This window comes from Lissotriton vulgaris, chromosome 6 (genome assembly GCF_964263255.1).
Source record: "Lissotriton vulgaris chromosome 6, aLisVul1.2, whole genome shotgun sequence".
In the NCBI taxonomy this organism is placed as follows: Eukaryota; Metazoa; Chordata; class Amphibia; order Caudata; family Salamandridae; genus Lissotriton; species Lissotriton vulgaris.
This window is the reverse complement of record NC_141694.1, coordinates 721,287,966-721,315,478: the sequence shown is the minus strand read 5'-3', so window position 1 is coordinate 721,315,478 and position 27,513 is coordinate 721,287,966. Positions and strand designations below refer to the sequence as shown.

The 27,513-nt window shown below is 43.2% G+C and overlaps 1 protein-coding gene across 6 annotated transcripts in view; it reads right to left on the bottom strand.

The window, feature by feature from the left end:
* The window catches only part of POPDC1 (popeye domain cAMP effector 1), a 391,499-nt gene that overhangs the window by 131,336 nt on the left and 232,650 nt on the right, over positions 1 to 27,513 (bottom strand). For all 6 annotated transcript variants that reach the window (XM_086926710.1, XM_086926708.1, XM_086926711.1 and 3 more), the window contains 3 exons: positions 10,755 to 10,942; positions 9,477 to 9,585; positions 5,546 to 5,713 (listed from right to left, as the gene is read on the bottom strand). In XM_086926710.1, coding sequence (XP_086782836.1) covers positions 5,546 to 5,713; positions 9,477 to 9,585; positions 10,755 to 10,942 — 465 coding nt within the window. The remainder of the gene's footprint in view (positions 1 to 5,545; positions 5,714 to 9,476; positions 9,586 to 10,754; positions 10,943 to 27,513) is intronic.

The following is a 27,513-nucleotide window of genomic DNA, read 5'->3' as shown; positions in this document are numbered from 1 at the left end:
CAGGATTTGGTGCAGTGCATTAACTAATAGAGGGTTCAAATTGTAAGATAGTGTATATCCCAGTGATTAACATATTAATTTTCAGGTAAGCTGTGTCTTATTTTATATGTAGTTACCAGAAGGTGAAAGACTGAATAAAGATAGAGATTATTTTGGTTTTGTAGCCACGAAAACACTCACCCCACCCGTTGCCCCGTGCTTTACACACAGCATCACAGTTCCCATACTTTTTTTTACTGCACTTCGACGACTGCTAAAACCACTAATACAAACATATCTAAGCCCCGTGAGCCCAATGGGTTTTGCGCGCCTGCCCTTAGCCATGCTGATCAGACAGACACAAGGCCAGTCAGACACAAGGGCGCATCCAGGGCAGAGCCAGTTCCCCCGCGGCACAGACGGTGCAGTTTTATGTGCACGCAGGGTGGGCTCGAGCAGCTGCTTCATGACTCTGCCCTGGAGACGTATGTACTCTGTACGTCCATCCTCTCTCACAGAGGAGAGGGGAGCTCGATACCTTTGTGAGTCTACAGGATCTCCCAAACCTATCCTCCAATCATGTCCGTCTGCGATGCTTGGCTGCACCCGAATGTCCCGCGAACACATCCTTATGTACTGGGGTGCCTTGGTGGCCATACCAGCCTGAATGCGCCCGATCTCGACCTTGTGTACTGCAGTGAGATCATGAACAATGTTATTCGACTGGACGTGTTCTTACAGAGGCGGCCAACATGATGCAAAGGGTGGAGGTGATGAATGCGTCTGCGGTGAATAGACTGCTCTTAAATTAATTGTAATCTTAATAGAACGTACCAGGCAGGCTAGTTATCGTGTGATGGGAATTAAGTCTTGCTGGACCCCCTTCAGTTTATTTACGTGAAGTTGTACTTATGTATTTATTGAAATTGTAATTGATATTATGTTTTGCTTTTATAGATTTTTAAAATCCGTATTAAATGTTTTGATGATGAGGAATAATATCAATCATTCGTTTTTTTTAATATATTCACCATTGTGGAAAGTGGTGCATCTTATAAAAACTGATTATAACTGTTTTGTGTGACTATTTAAATAGCAAGAGAAGCAAAATGGAAATTAACATATTTCATTTAGCAGAAGACCCGATTTAGAGAAGACAGTGCAATGAACATAAATTTGTGTAGAAGCAAAAAATATGAATCAACTGTTGAACATGCGCTGGGTGCCGCTGGAGGATAGTAGTTAACGTTTCATACATGATATTGCATCATTTTTATGTTTTCACGACAGTTGCCTTTTGGTATAAATGTGCAGAAGTGAAGAATTTTAATCAGGCAGCATACTGGTTATACTGCCACAGAGCACTGAACGATGACAACAGTCTTCTGTTTCACTTTGCAGTGTGACTGTATGAAATGCTTGCGAATTTAGTGCTAACACTGTGCAAGAGAGAGCATTTTTGTGTGTGCAGTCTGTATAATAAAAAAATACTGAACGCATGTACTAAATATTTTTAAAAATGGGTTAAACTAATTTATGCAATGTTATTTGGAAAGCGGTAAAGGGCAACATAAAAAAAACATGAAAACTTCCTTATACAGTCACACGGCGTGCCCAGATTAATGAACAATCTCGTGGCGCCCTCTTGTGGCAAAAGAAAACACTATCATATTACCTGACGCTCATTTGCAGTAACTGGAAAATACTGTAATTGTTTACAATATTTTGAGTTTTAAGAAGCATAACGCAATATATTTATCTGCCAGTTTCTTCAAAGAAGCCCTGACCTGTGCGCTGGTGTGAGTACGGATTTTAGCAATAACATAACGTGCATTTGTAAAGCACATCACACCCGTGGGTATCTTGGCGTTGGATTAGCAGTTGGTTTATTCAGTGGTTGTTTGTCTAACCACAGATCTTTTGTTGAAAAAGCCTTATTGCTGGGATGTAGAAAACAATGCAAACTTTGTTCGCAAATAGCTGCCTTCCAACATGATCCGGGTGCAACAGGAGGTGGATGGGTGGAGTGAATTCATTCTAAAATGTGTGGCCAGATTATAGGGTGACCAGATTTTGAGAAGCAAAAACCGGGACATTTTGCAAAAATAGAAGACGGACTACAATTTTGCATCAACGGTGCTGCGCAGAATGACAACTCTTATCAGCATAGGAACACAGAACAGAAGCACTAAGAGAATAAATAATATGTAATTTCTAAAACCAGCATCATACCTGTGAATTAAATTGCTTACTAATACCAGCTGTTGCCTAGCATAACTTTAGAACATCCAATTAGTGCCTCTCACTGGTTTCAGTCGACCATCTCTAAAAACCGGGGCATGAGCCAAAAGGGTTGAAATCTGCCGGGACAGCTGATGAAAACCCGGGACTGTCCGGGCAAATACGGGACGATTGGTCACTAGGCCAGAATCTAGGGTGAAGAGCAGGGCGTTTGCGCGCAGTACTTTCAAATGAATACCCAAGCAGATAAATCTGGTTATTATAGTACTGGTATAGTACAGTCTTTTAAAACCCTGTCACTGCACTGATACCATGATAGAAGCAGTAATGTGAGCAGTCACCACCTCCCGTACCTTGGGATTGTTGTGTTACATGCTCATCCCTGCTCTTCCAATACCAGTAGAGATTTATGCTTGTTACATTTGTAGCGAACAACCACACCCTGCAAGAAACTGTAACACTGTGTGCTGCTGGGAGAATAACAACATAGTATGTATTTCTCCTCGCTCATCTCCGGCATTTTTGGGGTCAAAACTCATACTCTCTTCATTGTAAACACTGAATCATCGGCATTACCCCTTTGGCAAATATTTTTATGTTATGCAGTTTTATAAGACACAATTGTCTGTCATGTTAAGGGCCTTTGAGAACAATCACCGAATTAAGGCCCTCATTTACAAAGATTCAATTTAAGGAATCGTAAATTGCAACAAATAACAATTCACAACTTGCGATTCTTTAAATGGAATGTACAAATGGATTTGTTAGAAGTGGTCGCAATTTGCCCCTCAACTTCTAAAGAATCCATTGGTATTTTGAGAACCAACTTATGAATTAATAGGTTTGTTCTCAAAATACTGATTCGTAGTGTGTCGCAATTCGACCTACCTCAATAATATGCATGAAGTACGATCTACTTTGTGACCCACTACGATTGGCTTCATTCACATGCATCGTGGCCTCCTAGGGTCACCAGACCACAATGTCTGTGATTGCTTTTAAATAAAACAATATATATATTTTTTCAAATGCAGACCCCTTTCCTCAAAGGAAAACGGAAAAACAGAATGCATTTAAAAAAAAAGAAAAAAAAGAAAGAAAAATTATTCAAAACTTTTTTATGAACAGGCAGTGGTTTAAAATGTTCAAGAGCACTCCCTTGACGACCCCTTCCTATTTGGGAGTGGCTTACCACCTCCTTTGAGAAGGTGGCTAAATATTAACGTTTTGCAACTAGATTTCGGTCACAAAACTTTAATACATACCTTAAAGATTCTGTATCTGGAAGGGACGCCCTTGACACGCACTTTCCACATACCATAACAATATTTATTCCCAAACCCAATTAGTGATCCTGTAAAATTTGGTAACATCTTACTGAATCACAAATTGGGTTTGGTGAATAAAAAAAATAAACATTGTGCGGTCTGAAAGGCTCTGATTTTATGTTCAGCCTTACAGTCTGTAAACTGGTTTTGTACATGATGTTCTAAATACTTAAGACTGGCCCATGAGCCATTGGTCAGGTTATGGGAGAAAAGGGACCTTTATATTTTTTTATCAAATTTGAGGGGCTCTTTGATTTCAGTTATAAAGAGTACGTTTCAGAGCTCGGCTGCAAGTACCAAACAAATGCTACTGTCAAACTGCATCTTTTAGTAGCGGGGAAATAAAGACTTTGCCATGGAGCGTAGTATCCCAGAAAAAGTACAGCACGAAGGATAGGAGTGAGGAAAGCCTGTGACTCGTTAGTTATTTACATAATGTAAATATTTTAACTGAAAATGATTTTTTTCTGTAAGCAGGACTGAGAAGAGAGGAAGGGCAAGATGCACAAATCCATTCTGTCGTTACACTCTCCCATGGTACCTCAGGACGTTAACGTGCAACCCTGCAAACTACACCCTATTCCTGTTATCGAGCATATGTGGCACTGGCAGACAGACTATTGGCAATGTATTGAAAAGGAATAGAGGACCATAGACCATCTGAGATACAGTTATTTCCAGTGTTTTAGGTCCAGCATTCGTGTTAAGAATTCTGTACATTTATTATAACACAGCCAAACAAACCATAGGTGCTTGTGAAGCAGAAGCCAGTCACAATTAGTGTTTGTATGTGAAATGGGGTGATGTAAATAGATTAAATAAAAAAAGCAATGGCAAATCCAGTAAGTCTGGCCTTGGCAACAATGTGCAGTATCATATACATATATTTTTATAGTAACCATATGCCACAGAAAGAAAAAGAAACTGTACCTTTGGCTTAGAGTTTCTGTAACCTAAACATATAGTTCAAACAAATACTTTAAACAGATAAGGATAACAGAAAGAATAGAATAGAGTATAGGAAGAAAAAAGCATTGCAAACGCAAAGAATTGGCCTACCAGCCTTGGCACTGAAGTGCACTACTTTTTAGGAGGATGTGCACGTGATCAGGAGCAATTCAGTCACAGTGCAATACAGCCAATGGCTGAAGTGGGCAGATCCTCTGCCCATGCTCTATGTGCTTGTGTGGGCACAAGAAAATTGTGAATGACAACTTGAAGACCAATCGATCAAAAAGACTGACCTCAGGCTCCTTGATGCATGCATTTTTATTTAAATGAGGCTGTTGAGACAGTTAAACCTGTAGGCCAAGCCTAAAAATGCTGCAATCAAGAGGCTATAGGAGCATTTTTGCTCCCGATAGAAGGGGAGTCAAGCTTTAATAGCAAACATTGTGGCAAGCCCATAATCGTTTCCAGGGATGCAAGCTACAGCACCAGCAAGGTACTCGGAAACACAGTGCAGCAGTCCTTTGCAGCATTAAGTGACTAGGAAGGCACCTATGGGAATCAACATGTTTCTATAACTATAAAATATTAGGCCAAAATATTATCGCTTAGATTGCTTTTTGATTGTTTGTGTCTATACCCCTCTTGCCAAAGGGTTACAAAGTTGTCCTATTTTGATTACATTAATGACTGCTGACAGGCTCCGCAAGTGATAGACTCAAAAGATTTGAAATTAGGCATCAGAAGTAGGAAGTTACTTTTAAAGTAGTCTTGCCACCACTAAATAGAACAAACAGCATCAGGTGCTGTGCCAGAGACAAAACTCTCCCCCAAGAAACACAGCTGTAACCACCTAAAAGAAATAGATCAGATCATTTATTAGACATGCACAATTTCTCTCAAACCTTTCGCAAGGAAAGCTCCAGTGATTTGAAAGCCAGGTTTAAAAATATGATGCACCATTCAGCCCGATATCACTAATGAATGTGACCATGTGCTGTTCTACAGCTTACTATTTTATCAAAATATAATTAACTGAAGCCACTTACCTTATCACTTAATGTTGGATCGTTCAACGAGTACAACTTATTGGTAATGTCCTTTCCAATAAGGTACTTGAATATTTCAAAGAGGAAAGGCTCCGACTCCAGAAAGTAAGTTAGCCTTTCCCGTGACCAGCACAAGAACTTGCAGTTATCTTCCGCAGTGATTGTGACCTAAAAGGAAACATATGAGTTGCATCATTAGAACAGTACTTGCCTTGTAATTCCATGCACTTTCAAGGTAAAATGCAGCATCATCAGAGTGATTAGCAAAATCTGAATTTGCATTACTTAGAAGGCTGTGGCTTATCGTTGTATGAACCCATCTACTCACCAGGTGTCATAGTTTCTCAGTCAAACTCTGCAAGACTTAAACCTTAACTGTTGAAATATTTAATTAGCTCCTCTTTGGCATCCCTGTACTCTACGGGCCCAATTCACAAAGAGCCTCTGGAGTTGTGGCAGAGTCTCTGCACTTGTGGAGGAATCTCAGCAATGAGAACTGCTGAGCCGAGATTTCACCATGAGAGCTCCTAGATACTAGATACTAGGTAACTAGATATGCAGCCATTTCTCTGGCACTGATCTGCTCTAGATAGATCCATGTTAGTAATATTCTGCATAACACAGACCCACCACATGCTTACAGTGACCGAACAGTAAAACTTATTTACATTTCAATAAACAGTTCAGTGGAAGATTTTGTACACAGGCCAATTTACCAGAAATTTCCAGAATTTCTGTCGCCCAAGTTCACAATATATTAATCTAACTGCTCATTACACTTCTCCAACCAAAGTCACCCTGGCATACCCTATACCCAATCAGTGCTAAGTACTCCAGTCTTTTTGTATAGACACATCCAAACTTTAGAACTCACTATCCGTATGTATATTTGAGTGTTTGAGATGCTTCAGCTGCAGTACAGAGGCTCTCTGACAGCTTTTGTACAGCTCTTTACGGCTAGGTTTTCCCTTTATTAAACATTTTGGGCGATCAAACTCAATTTCCCAAAAACCTATTTCCAAAAGAAACATGAGTTTTCCCATAAAATTAACAGTTTTCATATGTATTAAATAAATTGACCGCAAACATCAGCAGTTTTTTTTTAAATTAAGCAGATGTACAAAGGCCCTACATGGGCAAATTCAGTTGCAAATGCCCAGGTTTTATGACCACATGCCATGGATGAGCACCATAACGCCAAGGATGTTTATGATACACCAATAATGCCCTCTATTGTCTTAAGTCGACCATTTCACCAAGGCTGGATACCACAATGGCCAGCATGCCCACAATACATCACTGAGGACCAATATTATTCCAGGAATGGCTACCGTTATATCAGGGGTGGCCAAAATTATGTCAGTCGTGACGGCTAACAGTATGAAACAACTAGACAAAGAATGGCCACAATATGACCGTTCTTATGCCAAGGCCACTATTATACCAGGAATGAACTACATTTTGTTAGAGATGAATCCTGACATACATGTACACACACAGATGCATGCACCCTTAAACAAATACAGAGACCTGCTTGCACACACCCCACCCACCCTTCCAAAAGAAGTGAGACTCCTTATAGTCTCAACTCTGTATCCAGCCTCTGCTCCCCTTATCTCCTAGGCTTACCACAGTCTCACACACTTTCTCTTCCTGCTCTGGCTCCTATAATCCCACAATTAGGGACCTCACTTGGGCTCTTGCTCTGGCTACTTGGGCCATCCTCTTTGCCCTTGCCACAGTTCAAATACATAGTGTTATTGGTGGAGTGGAACCTACAACATGACCAATATCCTGGAGACTTAGCAAGATTAGGCTTCAGCTAGACATTTGCCATTAACTGTAAACAACTATATGCAAGTGGCACTCTCTGCAAAGTGAACAAGACCAACCAATACTAAACGGTCTTCCTCGTCCCATGCTCTCTAATTTAGAGCAGACTGAGTTAGATCTCCCAATCAAACCAGAAGAAATACAACAGACAATATCGGAAATGCTCTTGGCCAGGAGGCCCGGCCCAAACGGGTTCCCAATGACATTACTGACAGGAAGAGCTTCAACAGCGGACTGTAGGTTCTGCACCTCACACAAGTTTTCTAAATTCATAACAGTCCTGCGCAATGATACCCTGGCACCAGCTGTTACGTGATGTCTCTGTGTTCTAGATCCTGGAATTGAGTCGTAAGTGGATGTGCACCAGGAAATGAAGACCAAGATACTTTTGTTGTATAAAAAGTCTTTATTCCAAATTAGTATTTCTCATATGCTAATAGAGCATTAGGCTCAGCCAACGCGTTTCGTTCTCCCTTGGAGAACTCCATCAGGGCTTAGGTAAAGCGTGGCAGAACTTTGTAAGAAATGATGAAGAATTAGTCCCATGTAGGTGCTCCAATTTATTGTGGTGGATGCAAGGACATTTTCTAAGGCTAAATCCAGCCCGAAAGAGAAGATCCTTGTTCAATGGTCCCACGGGTCCATCTGTGAGAAAATCACAGACGGAGCCCTGATGAAGTTCTCAAAGGGAAAACGAAATGCGTTGCCTGAGCCTAATGCTCTATTATCATATGAGAAATACAAATTTGGAATAAAGACTTTTTATACAACAAAAGTATCTTGGACTTCATTTCCTGGCGCACACCCACTTACGACTACGGTTTCCCAATGACATTTCTTAAGAAATATGCATTACTTGTGATACTGCACCTGCTCACATTACTGAAAGAGATTTGCCTTGCTGGTTTCCTTCCCCATGACATGCGTGGAGCAACTATTTCTGTCATCTTGAAAGCAGGCAGCCCCCGTTGTGACCCTAGCTCCTACTAACTAACCAATAACACTTATTAATGCAAAAGTAAAAGTCCTTGCTAAGACACTAGCAAACAGAATGTCCAAGGTGATCTGCACTCTCATTCATGATGGCCAGAATGGCCTCATGCCAGGTTACAGTACCCGCCTGTGCCTTTGATGACAACACTTTGCAATGTCTCGAGCCCATAAATTGAAGGGCGAGGATGTTTTGATGTCAGTCGTCTTCGAAAAAACTTTTGATGCAGTGCCCGGGCTGTTCATGCACCTTATTGTTGCATAAGTTAGCTTTCAGCCCATAATTTAAAAGGTATATTGAGGCACATTACACGTCGCCATGGGCTCAGGTCAAGGTGAACAGCGTGTTATCTGCAGAATATTTTGTAAATCCAATTATTCCCCCCACATATTTGGATGTTATTGGGGGCACCTTCTTTCTTCAGAAGTAGATTTCCATTATTCTGCACATGTCCATACTTCTTCCAGATTGTATTTGTTGGGGTGCCAGTTGCTCTACATTTGTGCACAATATCCCTGTTGGCCACTATCAATCCCAGGTCAACAAAAAACCGCTCAAATCTATTAATACCTAATTCCTATAAAATGTAGAGCGGTGCAATTTGAGGTGTCAATGTGATGAATGCCTTTCCAATATCTTTGTATGACTAATCACTCCCACACTGTGTGCAGAAATGTGCCTTTGTCTGTCTCACATCACAGGCAATTTCGAAAGGACTCTCACTACAAATGCCAGAGTCTTTGCCTAGTGTGATATATTCAGTGCAGGTAGTGGAACTGTATCAGTCTAAATGTGGTTGACATGACAATCCGTTTTGGAGCCATCAATGTTGTTGCCCTGTTTGTGGCTTCCAATGTACATACACGTACATCCGATGCCTCTCTAATTTTTGGGAACATGTTGGGTGCATGTATTACTAATGTTTTATACACTGCTGATATCATATTATAATGCAGCCTTTCTAGTGTAAGTTTGGATCCTAGAGCTAGTTTCCTAAATGTGCATAGACCCCAAGGATGGCATACTGGCTGAGCTTCACTTCTAGGGTGTTGGCGAGATGCCAATATCTTTGACCTGCTTGTTAGAGATCCCTGATGTAGGATTTACCTGGAATTTTTCTCCCCGGTTCAACTGTGTTGATCGGAATTCTGGCGAATCTATATAGGCATTTGGATAAATATTATGCAGAAAATGACCTCGGTACGAGACTTTCATTCTAATAAAAAGAGAAGATATTGAGTTAAGTTCATCCACGATGACCCATACTGATAAGTCTTTGTGCCAATATCCTCAAAAATCTGGAAAAGCAAAATTGGAAGAAATTAGTGACAAATCAACAATCTTCAGGCAAATATTGGTTGTCTTTCTGGATGATTTAGTTGGAATTAAGTAGCACTAGTTTAAAATATAGAACACTTTAAAACTTTAACTTTGGGATAATTCTCATTAAGAAGTGACCTGTACTGTGGAAACTATTTGTTATTGCAAATTAAATAAGCCCTAGAAATATAGGAACATGAATGAAGCTTGTAGTAACTATGTGACTATATTACTTTAAAAAAATGACCAGGACTTTTTAATGATGATATTCAACATGCTACTGTTACAAATCTACCTGTAATGTGATCTATAATGTACAGTCCATTCACATCAGTTTCAATGCTTAAAAAAGAAAACTCAGAACTTGGCAAAACATAGGGAAAGGAAATAGATGATGGTACAAGGGGAATAAGGAAAATAGAAGCTGAAAAGAGGAGATGAAAGGAGAAGTGGAAAGACAAGAGGAGAATGATGAAGAGGGGAAGGTGAGTGGGGCAGAATATGAAGGAAAGGAGAAACTGTAGGAAAGCAGTTGAGCAAAACAAAGGAATGAGGCTGGGAATAATGAAGCAATACCAGTGAAGAGGGGAACAATGTAGGTGACGAGAATTGTAGGTGAGGAGAATCAAGGTGAGGAGTTTAGTGTTGACAATTTGAAGAGTCCTTTTGAATAGTAGATAATACTAATATGGGTTCCTACAGCATCTTGGATTTTTTACTTTCCAAAGTTATTGGAACAGGTTATCAGATTGGTATACGTTTGTATGACTGTAATGGGGCAAACGTCACATATATTTTTGTATTAGTAGTTCTTCTTACTTCTGTAATAGATGTCAATTACTTTTGAATTTCCAGGATCGTGACATATTTACTGACCTACCTCATTCACAAAACGTTACTTCCCTCATTAAGCATTTCTTATTTCTAGAAATTCATAAATAATTCAGAGCTAAAAGTGGAGTAAGACACGCCTCTTCATCATACATTATTATCAGGTCTGAACATTTAATACATTCATATATAATCCTGATTACAATCAGATACATTTGTTTGTCAAGCACATACTTTCCTTTCAACAGGATACTTAAGCGATCATCAACAGATGTTTTATCCTCAGCAGCATATGCCTGTCCTTTTTGTAAAGTTTGTATATTGCAGAACTGGCCCGTGAGTCTCTGAAACAATTCTGGAGGTACATGAAGTGGTTCAAAGAGGCGTTTATAGATACCCTTCAGCTCCTTCTCAATCTTAATCTATGTAAAAGAAGAGCATGGCACTGATAAACTTCGTGAAATTAGTGTACATCAACAACAGAATATTGTGCATGTGAGAGACTAGCCAAAAGTAATTTGAAATGAATAAAAGGGCAACAAAGTATTAGTTCTGCTTTGCATTTGTTTGATCCAGAATTTTTAAATGCAACAGTGGTTTTAAAAATACATTAGATATATAGTCTTACTAAAATGTACTCAACATTTTAGTAACTCTGACAACATCATGCATAGGTGAATTCTATGTTAAACATGCAGTAATAAGGATAGAAAGATGAATCTAGTTGTTGAGATAAGATAAGGCAAGGTAATAAACGTTATTTGTTCGATTAATTAAAATCAATTTAAAAATTGTAAAAACATCACACAAGCACATTGGGCAATCTTTTTTTTTTGTTTTATATACAATCTTAGTGGCTTAATGCTTCCATTGAGTCAATGTAAACCAAAACATGATCACAAGAAAAAAGGTAGTTCCTAAATTAACAAAAAGCACTTGTGCAAATAAGCAATATGAAAGAAACCGATCTAAAACTTCTACTAGCCAGACTCAACATACTGATTTACTTACTTATGGGTGTACAAAATATGCGGCCCAAACATACTGTATTAAGCTGTTGCTTATAATTAATTCTTGTCTAAGAAAAAATAAACACTTTACTTTTTTTGATTATTAAGATGACCATGAAAAACGTCCCTATTAATTTGACCTGAAATATACATATATGTATACTTAATAAAATTGTTGGTGCACCAATATTAAATTTAAGACATAAATCCTAAAATCCAATTAAGTCCTACGAACCCTTACAACTAATAAGATTACTTTAAGAAACTAATCGTAGCATTCTGGTAAATCTGGCCATATAGTGAGTGTTAGATCTGGGGGTCTCTAGTTGGCAGAGGTAAGTACCTTAGACCAAGTAGGGACCCTTGCTTCTAGTCAGGGTGAAGGAATACACACAGTAGATAACCTCCGCTCTCCTCTAGGTAGCTTGGCGCGAGCAGGCAGGCTTATCCCCAAGGCAATGTGTATAATATTTGCACTCAACACAACAATAATCCCCAATCCACCACAAACTGAGACCACACAGGTAAGTATATTTTATAAAAATATATATAACTTTATCTAGTTTCAGCAGCAAGAATCATCAATATACATTAATTACTTCTTCAGGTAAAGGTTGCACATAATCTTAGTGGTTGCACTGGTGAATACTTTGTTATAAAACTGTTGCACTTAATTCTTAAGGTTTGCACTTGTTGTCACCAGGAAGCTTCTTCTAAAGAAACGAATATAGTCTCTAGTCTCTCTAATCAGCACAAAGATATGCCAATATTATGTGATTGAAAACGCTCTTCAAATGGGCAAGGAACAATGCCAAAGTCTTGTAATTTAAACGCTCTTAAAATGAGCAGTTAAATAATGCCAACGTTGAAGAAATATGCCACCATGAGAAATAGGCACCCAGCGCGGCAATCGCGCCTCACCGAGTGCTTCTGTGACTCCTTCCTTCGGATCGGCACAGCCTCGCACTCCTGATGACTTTAGGCGCCCCGCGCCTAACAGAGCACACTCGCTCCTTGCCCCGGCCGGTCCCGGTTGCTCTCCCGCTCGCTCTCGGCAATCCAACGAGCGGCGGGGGAAGTATGCAGGCACTCGGCAGTTGGGATGGCAGGCCGGGGGCACAGGGGCACTCACGGTTTCCTCGGCGGGGACGGCTCATCTCCGTGAAGGCTCTTCGTCGTGCTTCGGACGCAGCTCCTCGCTGATGGCCCAATCAGGTCGCGGCTCTGAAGGCGAGCCCTCGCAACCACCCGGGAGTCAGCCAACGGCAGTGCGGCTCCCGGGACAAGCCCACGATGACGAGTCCTGAGCGGCCAATCCCTGCACAGCTTCGGCGGTGACGCGGCGGCGCACGGCACGGGCCAATCCCGTCGCGGCGCCGGTGAGGGGGCTCGACTCCTGTGGCCAATGGGAGCGCGGCGGCTTCGATCTCCGCTACCGCAGCTCCCGGTCACGAACGCAACTTGCAAAGGGTGTTTCTGGCCCCAGGCCGCGATGGTGATTTAGCGGCAAGAGGTTTTCGGGCCGCAGATCGTGGTCAGCCTGCTTCCTCGCCAGCAGATCGACACGGGGGAATACAGGACACAGGGAAACACCACGGGTCTCTCCTCACCCCTGAATCTGTGCCGATGAGCACAGCGATCGGTCCTCACAGCTGGCAGATTGGAAACACACGCTGGGGCAGGTCACCACACGATTTCTTCAGCAGTTCTTGGCAAAGCTTAGGAACCTTTAACCCTGGGTTCCAAACAGGAGGCCAGCTCTTCTCAGGCCCTTGGAGATTCAGTTGCAAGACACAGCACACAGCAAAGTCTTCTTAGGTCAATCAGGCAGGGTCACAGCACACAGCAAAGTCCCTTTCTTCTCCTCTCCTTCAGTTGGACAGCAGGATAGGTCAGCCCTTAAAGCACACAGCAAGGCAATCTTCCATCAGCTCCTTCAGCAGTCCTTCTTCTGGCAGAGGTTCCTCTTGATTGTAGAATCTGATTTTCTGTAGTCAGGGGTCCTTCTCTTATACCCCAAAAAGGCTTTGAAGTCCTTTGAAGTCTTTTGAAGTCTTTGTGCAAAGGGGGCCCTGAGCCCGGTCCAAACCAGTTCTGGGGGTCTGGGGTGTTTCTGGTTTCCTTCTTCCTCCCTGTCCCAGGGATAGAGGTGACAGTCGCTCAGCAGGAGGTGGAGCCAGCTTTGTGGTTAGGCAGTCACAGCCCTTCACTATCAGGTGCTATCTCCTCCCACTTCCCTGGCAGCAGATGCTGCCTTTCATCCACGGGGCTGGCTCAGATAACCCCCTGGGGCTCTGCAGACCCTGTCATCCTCAACCCAGACAGTCAATCCACAAACAGTCCCAGGCACACAGAAAGGTTTAGACAAGAGAACAGCCACTTTCTAAAAGTGCCATTCTCAAACACAGAATTTAAAAACAACCCTTACTAAAAGATGTGTTATTAAATTCTGAGTTCAGGGATATCTTTCACTTATGTCCCATCTTGTTCCTATGGGAAGATAGGCTGGGATCCAATGGGACCAGCCTCCCCCATGTTACTCTATGGAGCAAGATAGCCTTACAGCAGTGAGCACACAAAATGGCTGCTGCTCACTACCAGAGCATGTTACCTGCACCAGTACATGCTCTACCTTATCCATGCACTGCACCCTGCCCAGGGGGGTACCTTGAGCCTTCCATAGGGGTGACTGGTGTGCACAGACAGGGAAGGGTTAGGCCCAGCCAGTGGGGACACTGGCCAGGCAGACATGGCAGTCCACTGACTGCACACAGGCCCTGCGCTGGCAGGCCCGAGACATCATTTTAGGGCTACTCATGTGGGTGGCGCAATCTGCGCTGCAGGCCCACTAGTAGCATCTGTCATCACCAGCCCTGGCACACACAGTGCACTTTACTAGGGACTTCATGGTGACACAAATATGCCAATCAGGTATACCCAATCAATATGACAATTTACAGAGGGAGCACTTACCCTCTGACACTGATCAGCAGTGGCAGAGGGTCCAAAGCATCTAAACCAGCAAAAACGAAATCCAGCACAGCATCAAAAATACATGAGTCAGAGGCAAAAAGATGGGGGAAAAACCACGCCAAGGATGTCAGGTCTAACAGTGAGCATTAATTAACTGGCAAGTTGCCCAAACATTTCGGTCATAACCACATCATAACCACACCAGAGTATAACTCCTCACAAGAGTTCACTGAGTGCAACTGACTATTTTATCTATTTAGCTCTATGATGGTGAGATATAGAAATTTGATCAGGTGTCAAGTAAGTTGTCAGTCTGTACCTTGCAGACTCACCAATAGGGCTGACTTGATTGTTTGAACACCAAGTCTGTGAAAACTAGGTGTGGACAGTGTACTCCGATCCACCGGTGGAGTTTGCACAGTTTGCCACTCCATGCTCCAGTTGGAGCCTGGAGTTCAGCAAAAACTCAGCCCACCGCTGCGTAGCAAGGTTTACCAGCACCCACCCCTACATCAGGATGTGACCGCCACGTCAGACCCCCCCACAGACACTAGTAATCAGCCTGGCTTTAACATGCTCTATGAAGCAGTCAGCCAAAGTTTAATATTAGGAACCCCTTACCAAATAGTGACTTGCGGTTTCATCTGCGTGTGTCACTTTACAGCCCTGCTGGGGGGAGGGTGGGGATGGTTGTTGTTCATTCAATTTGTGGTGCCACACACCGGAGAGTGCTCCCGGAGATGCACCTTTGAATCTCAATGCCGCCCACCATTTGTGAGATTCGTCGTCCTCCTATGGAGGCCTTCCCAAACCTGGCCAACAGGGAAGGTAACAAATCTGGACATTTGCTGTGTCCACATCCGTGGTTGCCCTGGGACAGCTGCAGGTGAAACAAACAGAAGCGCGTCCCTGGAATGCTGTCAGAGTGAGAGCAGAAAGCCAGAAGGAAAGTGATTGATACCAGTTGCAAAATCTGCCAAAGGAGAAGGCTTGTAAATGTGCAATCATTGGACCCATCTGGCTCGACCAACACTTTGAAACGGGAACAAGAACTAGCAGCGGTACGCTTATGGCAGCGTTAACGTAATATGTGAATGTTATTGTGAATGGCACTCTGCAATTAATGCGTCATAAGTATCAACCAGAAGTCTTTTCGAAGGTGCACTGATTTGCACATATATTCCAAAAATGAACACTCCCTGAACCCATCCTACCATCATCTTATAGACGTTTCAGTGCTTTGAAGTAAGAAGACATAGTGCTTTATAATACTCCAAAATAAATACATTGGTAAAAGAAACTCCAATTAATTTTATTATTATCCCCAATGCATGTGTTGCTTTTGTAATTTGAGCTAGACAACGTTTCCGAAATTGACTCTGAGACATAACAACTTGATCATTGTCTTGGATTTAGGATCCTTGCTGCCACCATCATACAAGAGAAGAGCAAAAGCAGTGCATACCCCATCCCTGTGCAGCAACGTGGTACTGTGACACACATCACGCACTGCCATGGGCCTATGTCAGTTCAAGGCCCTTGTTCTAAATTTCCTCAGATAATTCAGACAGCATTTCCAGGCCTGTGAATCAATAATCCAGTTCCTCGCCCTTTTTTCCCTTTTTGTGAGACATCAACCTGTTTTCACCAGAGCTTTCTCTGAACCGTGCACCTATCTTTGTCCTTTCATAAAATTTTAATGATCAGAATCAGTGATTCGGTAGTAAACAGGATGTCACTGGTGCCATTTTAGAAGGTAAAGGCCACAGGGGTTCATACTAACTTAGGGACCACAACTAGTTGACAAACAGCAAGTGTTATAGTTTTTCTAATTTTATCCCACCTCTGCAGAATTCTGCAGAGTGAAACCATGCGAGCTCTTCCCACCCTTAGTAAAAACAAGGAAGTATAAATTGCCTTTTTTTATTTCAGAAATGTTTTATTAGATTTTATGCGTACAGGAAATACAGGAAAGAAAACACATATAGAGAAATCCATCCAGGGAGTGATACTGATAATTTGAGTGAGAGACAACAATATAGTACGTAAACAATAAAAGTTACATCTCAGAGGGTAGGAGCTGTGAGTGTATTGGTTGAGAATCCGTTGATTTGTGTTGGTGTGGTGAATGGATTGGGTTGGTTGCTAATAAGAGGACAGTACAGTATCTTGTTTGTATGGTGATGGTTGTGGATTGAGAGAGGATAGAGAGGCGGAAAGAGAAAGGGAAGAAGAAAGTGAAATCAGAAGTTGTCAGGGATGAGGGGTGAGGCACTGGGGAGTAGAATGGAAGGCATATAGGAGAGATGGGGATGGGGAAGTGGGTGGGAGAGTCCCTAACTTGGATATTTGGGGATACTTTGATATATAGTTGTCCAGTTTAGTCCAGATTTTCCCTTTAATCTGTGGTGAGGATTTAAGATATGTATTCAGTGAGTTAATTGTGGTTCTGGTAAAGTGAACCTATTCCCACCAGGTGTGGGAGGACAATTTGGATGAGTACTTCTACTCAGAGAGGATGACTTTGAAACCAGTTGTGACTAGTATATCCCATAAGATTTGTTTGTCTTTATTCAGTGCTTGTTTTACTTCCGGTCGAAGTATACCTAGTGTAATGGCTGCTATGCCTGGAGTCCACTTTATGTGAAAAATTTGTGATATAGTGTCACTGATATCCTTCTGGAACTTTTTAGTGAAGGAGCATTCCCCAAGCATGCCTCTCAAGTCCCCTATTTCCTTCTCGCAAGTCCAGCAGGTGTCAGAGTAGTGTAGGCCTAGATTATAAAGTTTGGCTGATGTCCAGTGGAATCCAATTGCGGCATTGTGTCAGTGAGGGGATTAGTTGTTGGTGGTAAGGTTATCCCAAATGGACGACCAGTCTGATGCTGTCACATGGGATTAACTAGAGTCAGCCAGTAGGGATTCCCATTTAGCCTGGATGGGTTTGGTAAGCACAGATTTAGTGGGGGAAAGGAGAGCGTATAGTTTGGAAGACAAGTGGTGCCCTTTGCTGTAAGTAATTAGGGTCTTTGGGAGGTCTGGATAAGTTGGTAGTTTAAGTCTGGATATGAGTGATTTGATTTATAAAAAGTAAAAGAAGACCATTTCATTGAGGTCGAACTCCGTTTTGACACGGGAGAAGGGTATAGGTTCTGAGGGGGTGCCAATGTCCCCTATGCTCATTAGCCCCTATTTCTCAATGAATAGCTTTCTTCCTTGTACTTTCAGGTTTTCGTTGTGCCATAGGAAGGCTAAGTGTGAGTGAAGCATTTTGTTTGATAGCTTGTTGTCGACTTTGCATAGTGCCTGTACTGTGCATGAAAGTATGCTAGCTGTGTGTTCTGTTTTGATTTTCCTAATAGTCATAAGGGATGCTAGGGATAATGGTTTAGCCAGAACTTTTTCGACGTTGAGCCAGGAGGTGCTGGTAGTGGGTAGAAAGCACTGGCTTCCTGGTTTTGCAAGAAAAGTGTGTTGGAATCTCCTGGTGTCTTGTAGGTTTTGGCCTCCTGTTTTTTTTGGAAGCCTTGGTGTCTTTAGTGCAATTCTGTTTTTTTGGGATTTCAATAGGAACTCAGTAAGCATCTTTCCTATTTTTTAAAAAATGTTCTAAGCAAATTGAGCAGAAAGGGACTTGTTATGGCCTATTATGTACTCTAATGTCTCATTATGATGGCCAAATCCTCTATAGCCTTTGTACTTCATGGTCGTTATCATGCTTTGGCACTATTTCAGTATTCATTCACCAAGAACCTGGTTACATAGAACACTATAGCCTTTCAATGTTACATTAACAAAAGAAAGGGGGTAGCGATATATATATATATCTTATATATATGTACTCTTCAGTCACGCTATGCTTGCTTATCAGTCGTGCCCAACTTTAAGTGTTCTTTATTCTAAACGTTTAAAGTTTGTCAACCCACCACACACATACTCACATCAATTACAAAGAAAAAAAAAGGTGTGAGAAGTCAGAAAGTACCTCACGTAAGCACCACCCATAGAGCTACTGGTTGGTACTCACCAGTTGGCCCACGTTGTCATCATCGGTAACTTTCATGACAAAAAAAAGAAAAAAGGGGAAAGTAATTTTTTTGGTCCAAATCTTGAAATTGTGTGAGAAAAGGTGAAGAAGGATAGGATGTGGATGACCGTATCATCCATCAACCATCTGGACGCTGTAACATGGACAAGAAAAAACTTTTCTGAGCTAAAATTAGCTGTGGCTCACTTTTGTTGTACATACTTCCACAGTGCCCACACTCAGATTAAAAAGAACGGCAAGTTTAGACCATCTTAATTGGAACGGCCAAAGGAACAAGTAGGAATCTCACCCTCATGAACTTGACTCTACTCACGTGTTTCAGCCTCTGTCCCATGTAACACTGGGAAGTTGGCGGAGAGTAACATGGTAAGAGTAAGGCACTCCGTGAACATAAGATTCCAATAATATGTTTTTACTGACGCTTTTTCTGACTAAAATTTTAAACGCTCCATAACAGCCCCTTCCCGCCCCAGGCCAAACGAGGCATGACTCTCGGCCTGAGCCAGTACTCCTCCTACCCAGGAGCCCTCCCAGAAACAATCCAGGCAGCTCCTCCCCCATTAACCAACATGACTGGGCCCCACCCCTCTCCCCCGCGGCCATTGCCACCCCTGACACCCTTCCTCCCACCATGTATAACATGACGCAACACTTCAACCTCCTAGAATCTCAGCTTGAAATCTTGATACGAGGCTTGAACGAAACCCTATCCACCCTGGCCACAATCCGAAAGCCCACTCAACACTCTGCCGCTCCGCCTACTCCCTCCCAGCCCAGAAGGAGTAAAGTACCGCCCACCAGTGGGCCTCATGTCCCCCCCAGATCCCGACCCTCGACCAACAAATCGGGAAAGAGATTCGCTCAGAAAGACCCAGAAGAGCAAAATCCACACTTTCCCCTCAGGAAGCGACACTACTTGCCTCATCCTATGACCTCCCTTGGAACTCCTCCCCCAAATCCACACTTTCCTCCCAGGAAGCGACACTACTTGCCTTAACTTATGACCCCCCTTGGAACTACTCCCCCGAATCCACGATCCAAGTAATTACGGGAGTTGGAAGGGAACAACCCCCTCCAAGAGTCCCTAGACCCCCTGCTCACCTAACCTCCCTACCTAGAGCCCAACCTGCCAAGAACAGGAACTAAGAAGGTCCCCCCATTAAATTAATGCTCGTAAACTGCAGATCTGCCTCTAAACATACAACAGAACTAGCAGAAGCCATCCTCTCCCATGATTTAGATATAGCTTTCATCACGGAGACCTAGCTAAACAATCTCTCTTACCCCAGCATGGACAAGCTGGTGCCTCCTGGATTCACAATGATTAACAAAGATAGACAAGTGCATAGGGGCAGAGGCATAGCAATTATTCACAAGAGTAACATCTCCATCTCGGAAATTACCTCCTGCCTGTAGAGCTCCTTTGAGTGTCTCTCAGTAAACATCAAGACATGAGCTAACAGGCCATTACTTTGCCATCTCCTGTACCACCCCCAGGCAACTCCAATAAATTTGGGGAACACCTCTCGGACCTGATGCCCATTGCGCACTCAGCAACTCTAACAGCATAATTCTCGGTGACCTCAATCTAAGATGGAATGAAACAAAAAACCCACTCATTCTAGAAAATAATCTGACCCAACATTGCTCAGAAGAAACACACCATAGAGGGGCAATCCTAGACGCAATCATTACCGAAAGCAACTCAATCACCATCGACCATATCATTCCCGTTGACTGGTTAGACCACCACATCATTCTTTTCTACATCAACCGATCCCTCGGGCTGACCTAGAAGAAAGAATAAGCTCGCTCCTCCCACCACTACTGATCACCTCTCAACTACCGAACTCACCACTCTCTACAACTCCAATATGACGCTCATACTGGACCACCTTGCCCCCCTGAAACTAAAAAAATCCAGTATCACCCCTTCCAGATCATAGTTCACCACAGACATTAATGAAGAAAGAAGACATCTTAGAGCCTCAGAAAGAATCTGGAGGAACAATCCTTCCATCCTCCATGGTGATCAACTCAATGCAGCCCGCAGGAATTACAAAAAGCACATTAAGAACAAAAAGACAGCTTTCTTCTGTTCTGCTCTAGACATCACAAAAAAACGACCCAAAGAACTCATCAATATCATCTGGAATCGAACATCCAAGCCTACGACATCCTCAATATTGGCATGCAAATAACAATGTGACAACTTCGCCGTCTTTTTCAATGACAAAATCATCAAGATCTCTCTCTCTCTTGGCCCAGATCTCTCCCCCTCCACCGAGATCAAGGCATCTGAAACTAAGGATAACGCTCACGTGAACCCCCCAAAACACTGGTCCGCCTTCATCCCCATTCAGGAAGCAGAGATAGTCAATCTAATCTCCAATGCTAAAATCTCATCCCAAGCCCAAGATCAGCTTCCCCCATGCCTGGCCAAGGACCTGAAGCTCATCTTAGCACCACTATGGTGCAAGATCATTAACAGCTCACTGAGCTCCAGAATCGACCCAGACTGCCTCAAAGTAGGCCAAGTCACGCCACTATTGAAAAAAACAAGGCTAGACACTGGGGATATGAACAGCTTTAGATCTGTATCGAACTTACCTCTTCTGTCCAAAATCCTGGAAAGATATGTACTCCCTCAGCTGACCCAACACCTGGATAACATCAATCTCCTAGACCCCCATCAATCGGGCTTCAGAAAAGGCTGCAGCACCGAAACCGCAATCCTCAATGTCATAGACGATCTACACAAGTCACTTGACTCAGACCAATGCGGCCTTCTCATCCTCCTAGACTTATCTGCCACATTCGATACAGTCGATCACACTCTACTCCTCAAGTTCTACAAGAAAGAGCTGGTCTTGAAAAGACGGTCCTCCAGTGGTTCTCTTCCTTTCTCCACAACCGCTCACAAAGAATAAAAATTAAAAGCTTTGAGTCCGACCCCCACCCCGTCAATAGAGGTGTCCCACAAGGGTCAGTGCTCTCCCCTCAGCTTTTCAACATTTACATGGAACCCCTTACTACACTACTCAGGAATTCTAACATCCCTTTCCAGTTATATGTGGATGATACGCAGCTATATCTGGAAACCACTTCCATTGACGACATTCAGAGATTAAATGTCACGCTAAAAGAGGTTCAACACTGGCTCACAATCAACCACCTAAAACTCAATCAAGAGAAAACGGAAGTACTCCTCATCTCCAACAGAGACAAAAAACCCTAAATTGAAGAATGGCTCTAAGCCATTGACTCCCTCAAATGACCACTCTTATCATAGAAGTGGACAGCTCATCACCTCGCTTTGCGCTCAGATTCAATGTACACCGGCCCTTACAAAGGTGGCCTGTGCAGCTCATACTACAACCACCTAATTCCATTTAGTCACCTGGGAAAAGGGGACTCATGCCCTGAAGAAGTTCATTTCCATGAATGTAACGCGTTGGCTGGCAATTTTGTGAAAATAAAGGATTATTCAAGACTTTATTACCATAAGACTTATTGATTCATTGACTACCACCAGTCTCAATATCGAGCGGTGCACCACTCCAAAAGTTTGGCTTCTTCATTTCTCTGCACAGCAGTTGGCACTCAACGACGGTAAGTGCTGGAGTAGTTTTGTGCACACTCAACCAGATTGACTATTGCGATACACAACAAGAGAACATCATAGGGAAATGTGGTCACTGTGTCCGCTGTTGTTTGGAACTATAATTCAAATAAAAATTAAAAGCTTTGAGTCCGACCCCCACCCCGTCAATAGAGGTGTCCCACAAGGGTCAGTGCTCTCCCCTCAGCTTTTCAGCATTTACATGGAACCCCTTACCACCCTACTCAGGAATTCTAACATCCCTTTCCACTTATATGCGAATGATACGCAGCTATATCTGGAAACCACTTCCATTGACGACATCCAGAGACTAAATGTCACGCTCAAAGAGGTTAAACACTGGCTCACAATCAACCACCTTAAACTCAATCAAGAGAAAATGGAAGTCCTCCTCATCTCCAACAGAGACGAAAACCCCCAAATTGAAGAATGGCTCAAAGCTATTGACGCCCTCAATGGTACCCTCACCTGGGTGGACGCGGTAAAATCTCTAGGTATCACCCTAGACCCGAAACTGGACATGAAAAAACACATTACAAGAACCGCCAAAAGTGCTTTTCTCAACCTGAAAATACTGTACAAAATAAAACCCTTCCTTCCCCTGAAGGATCTTCAACAAGCCACTCAAGCAGTGGTGCTCTCCAGAATTGACTATGGGATCGCAGCCCTGACCAGGACAGCAAAATCGCACCCAGCCCCCCTGAAAACAACCTTCAATGCTGCAGCAAGAATGGTCACAGGAACTAAGAAATTTCGATCACATCTCTCCTGCACTCAGGGAACGTAAATGGCTCCCAATTGAATTGCGAGCCAGCTTCAGAACAGCCTGCCTCACGCATAAAGCCCTGCACACAGGCAAACCGGAATACTTGGCCGCCAAACTCAAAAGGGCCAGCCAGTCCAGGAACCTTAGGAGCTCCAACACTCTACTACTCATCCCACTAAAAACTTGTAAGCAAAAAACCACAGCTGAATCTTTCGCTGGAAACGCCCCAAAAATCAGGAACTCCATCCGCCCCACATCAGACTGATCCCCTCCTTCCCTAAATTCAAGAACCTGCTCAAAGTCCTCTTCCTAGACCGCCCTCGAGCGAAACGATAAGAGCAAAGGAATCACCTGAGACGGTTCTACATCTTACTGTAATTTTAGTACTGTCGACACTGACTCGGATCTAGAAAACTTCTTGGTCAACCGTCCTGTTTGAACAAAGAAACCTCTTGGATGCTCGTCTTGATTCATCGACACCCTACTCGCTCCTTGCTTGTTCGCTCCTTTGTCTGATCTATACCCAGCTCGAACCCTCATGTTCTACCATAATATTTGTATTGTATATTTGCACATAATTGTACATGCTGTGAAGCACTCGGGTCCAGCTAGCGCTATATAAAACTTCTAAAATAAATAAATAAAAAATAAATTTTCATCTTGCCATTTTTTCACCAGGTCCCATGAAGTTATTATTCTCTGCAAATTGGAAAAAAACCATTGAGGTGTTATGGAGGGGGTGTGATATAGGATGATTGCTTAGTTCATCCCTAATGTAATTCTTTAGATTACCAACCTAAGAGCTCTTCAGCCTGTAGCAGTACTTCAGAAACTAAACTCATCATTCTGAATTCTAAATCGAGTTGAGAGGTGGGGGTGCTTTTAGGTAGCCCCAAAATAGCTGTAATGCTGAGAGAATTTTTTGTCAAGCCTAGGAGTTAATTTTGCCCCAATTGTTGGAGAGTCATATGTAATACATTTTTCTCTAATAAGATCTTAAATCAAGGAGCCAGTTGGACTATGTAAGCTGTAATACAATTTCTGCAAGTTAAGTTATAAGTACTTCACTCTATCAAGCATTAAAGCTTATTGGACTTTGTGGTATAGTTTCTCATACAGCCACACAACCTAGTAATCATATGCATTAGCAAACACAACAAAATGATGGACGGGGTGCCCCCAGTCACTGATGTGGGTTTAATCTATCATTGTTTTGCTCACTATGCCACCCAGTATCGACCTAGCCATATGCAAATCAGTCTTGACCCTGTTCCTCATGGGAACAGTCCAGCCCGAACTGCCAGGCCAGGTCCCCCCTGGACTGGAAACAAGCATCCTGGGGCCGGTTTCAGGGACTCACCCCTCATAAGCCAGGCTGGCTTGAATCAGGTGGTACAGTGAGCAATGGACCCACGTCTGGGCATTCCCTTGGACACTTAGGGTGAGTGGGATGGCTGGGTCTGAACTGGTGTGACGAAGTGAGCTAAAGAATGATGATGGATTCAAACCAGATATAATAGTGACTGGGGGTGAGTGTCTGAAAAGTGTCAGCGCTCCGTCCATCATCTCCTTATGTTTCCAATGGTATGCATTACCCTGATTCACCCTTTCTCCATCATTGCTCCAGGCATTTAGGTTTTATGCGCGATCATTACAGTTATTATAATGATGAATGCAAGTCAGGGCTCTTTGAAGACCAATTTAAGTGCAATCCAAAAACACAATCTCATCTGCGTATTGAAAGACAGGAATGTGTATGAAAGCTAATTTGGGCAAAAATACTATTTCTTTCTTTCTGTAAGGGTGAAACAATGTATCCTGTCCATGCACACATCCTTACTTCAAGCCCTGATTAATATAAACTTTTTTGTCGCTGTCGTGCCCGATCAATTATCAAGCTAAGATGTTTACTCATATAGAGCGTCATCAACAATGTGCCCTCAGATGGATATTTCACATGCAAACAAGAGAAACATTATACAAGAAGAAGGGGCTAGAAGGCGGGGATATGGAACTAAGGAAGGAGATGGGGATAAAAACAGAGCATACCTATGGGAGATTTACAACCCAATGACTGTACGATGATTTAGAAATCCAGATATTGCTACGGCATCCGTACATCATCTACTTGTGCTTGCTTTGTTCGCCCTTAGTTGGCAGGGGACGGCCAGACGTGGGTCCCTTGCCCACTTTGCCACTGGATTCAAGCTAGCCTGGCTGACGAGGAGTGTTGCTTGTTTCCGGTCCATGGAAGGCCTGGCATAAAACTATTCCGATGAGGAATAGGGTCAAGACTGAGTTGCATATGGCTGGGTCTGAACTGGGGCGGCGAAATGAGTTAAAGAACGATGATGGATTGAACCCAGATCTGTGACTGGGGTGAGTGTCTGAAAAGTTTCAGCGCTCGGTCCATCATCTACTTGTGTTATCCATGGTGTAGCATTGCCAGACCATGAGACGGGCCTCTCTCCCCTGGGTCTTGTAACCATGCTTACGTGCTGCGAGGCCCATGGGCTAGTGGGCTCCCTCCCCTAATCCTCTCAGCGCTACACCAGGTCTAAGAGGTGCAGGAGGTGAGGGAGAGAGCCTTGTGTGGACCCCTCCTTAGGCCCCATTGAAACTGTGTCACAGCTCTGTACCATGGCTCTACTGCATAGGTTGATGTCAAGGTCCATATCTTATGATGTCATTTTCTGTGACTTCATGTTGCATGAAAATTAGAGGGGACTAAAACATTTCCTTTCTGCCTAGGCATAGCTGTCAGTCAGGGGCATAGCCATCACTAGGGCAGCAGGTGCAGTGGCACTGGACCCAAGGATATTAAGTGCCCAATGTTCCTAATGATGACATTATTTACTATGCAGCAAGTGGACAAGAGTGAGGGGAAGTATTTACTTTGCACCGTGGCACCATTGCTGTGCTACTTGCTTCTCTATCATGGGCATTGAAGCCATGATCCAGAGCTGTGAGGCCTGGGAGAGGCCTTCCCTCCCTCCCCTGGGCATTGCAGCCGGACATGGTTGGACACTCAGTGGAGGAGGCGCCACTCCATGAACTTAGCAGAGCAGGCGTATGGCTGTGAGGTTCATTGGGGGCATCTCTCCAGGGTGCAGCTATCAGTAGTGCAGCAAGTGTAGTGGCACTAGGGCTTATGGATGTTAGGGACCCAATGTACCCAGATTATTGCGCATCATTTTCTTGAATCAGGGCCCATGGTTACATTACTATGCCACTTGTCCCTTTTCTCATATACCGGGCAGACATGATCCAGATCTGCGAAGATCTGGAGAGGCCCAAGGAAGCCTGAGTTCTGGCACAGCAGCACTGGTCCATGGCTGCACGGTCCAGGTCAAGAGGTTCCTCTGAAGGGCATAGCTATCAACAGTGCAGCAAGTGCATTGGGACCATGGCCTTGTGGGGTTATGGGTCTAATGCACTCAAATTATGGCTGTATTTTACTGTCCACAAAAAAAGTAGACAAAAAGTGAGGGATGGAATGCTTGAATTAATCCCAGCAACTGGTAACTACTCAGGCTGCATTCCACCCCATCTTTACTTGCACACCATGCCACCTCAGTTTGGACCCAGCCCTATGCAAATCAGCCTTGACCCTGCTTCTCATGGGAACAGTCCAGATCGAACTACCAGGCCAGGTCCTTCCTGACCCAGAACGCAAGCAACCCAGGACAGGTGCTGCCCTAGTTAGGTATCATCAGGCATGTATAGCTTGGTTTCAGTGACACAGTGTGAACAGGACCCACGTCTGGGCATACCCGTCCCACTGAGGGAGACTCATTAAAGTATACAAAAAGTGAAGGATGGCATGCTTGAATTAATCTCAGCCACTGCAGAGGCTGATACCCCCATGATACATTGAGGTTAACGAGGGGAGCCTCACCCCAATTTGAGATCTCTGCTTACACCATTTGTCTTTATATTTTGTGCTCTTCCATTATGAGAGATTTTACTAAGCTGATGAGGCACGAATATTTGGTTCTATATAGTTATATCCACAGAAGTTCTATTGGGAATGTTTGCTTTTTTGCTCTGTTTTAGACATGAAAATACTGTCCATGATAGTAAAACACTGTCCAGACACACCACAAGGGCCTGGTCTCTCTCTAATGGGCCTTGCTGCCATAGTCCAGAATTGTGAGGCTCTGGTTAGTGGCCTCAACATTAATTAAATTGCATTTAAACTTGTGCTTTCCAGGATTTGTGCAAAATAATGAGAAATCAAACGAGAAGAAATGTATCTCAAATATGAATTTGCATCATGCTAATTTGCAAAATAAAATGCACTCTGGAACCAGGTAAGTGTATACTAATTATTAGTATCAGAACATTTAAAGACTTCAGAGGATGTTGATAGGGGTGTTGTAGGGTGATGCCTTTATTAGGAGTCAAGCTATTTTTAACTGTTTTATTTGCTTTCATATCCTATCTTGCACTGGGTATCTGGGAAACCATCTTGGAATTTTAATCCACACTGACCCCTTAAGGGCATTCTACATGCTCTAACACACCTCACTAGGCAGGAAGAAATATGACCACATCATAGCACTCTGATGAAA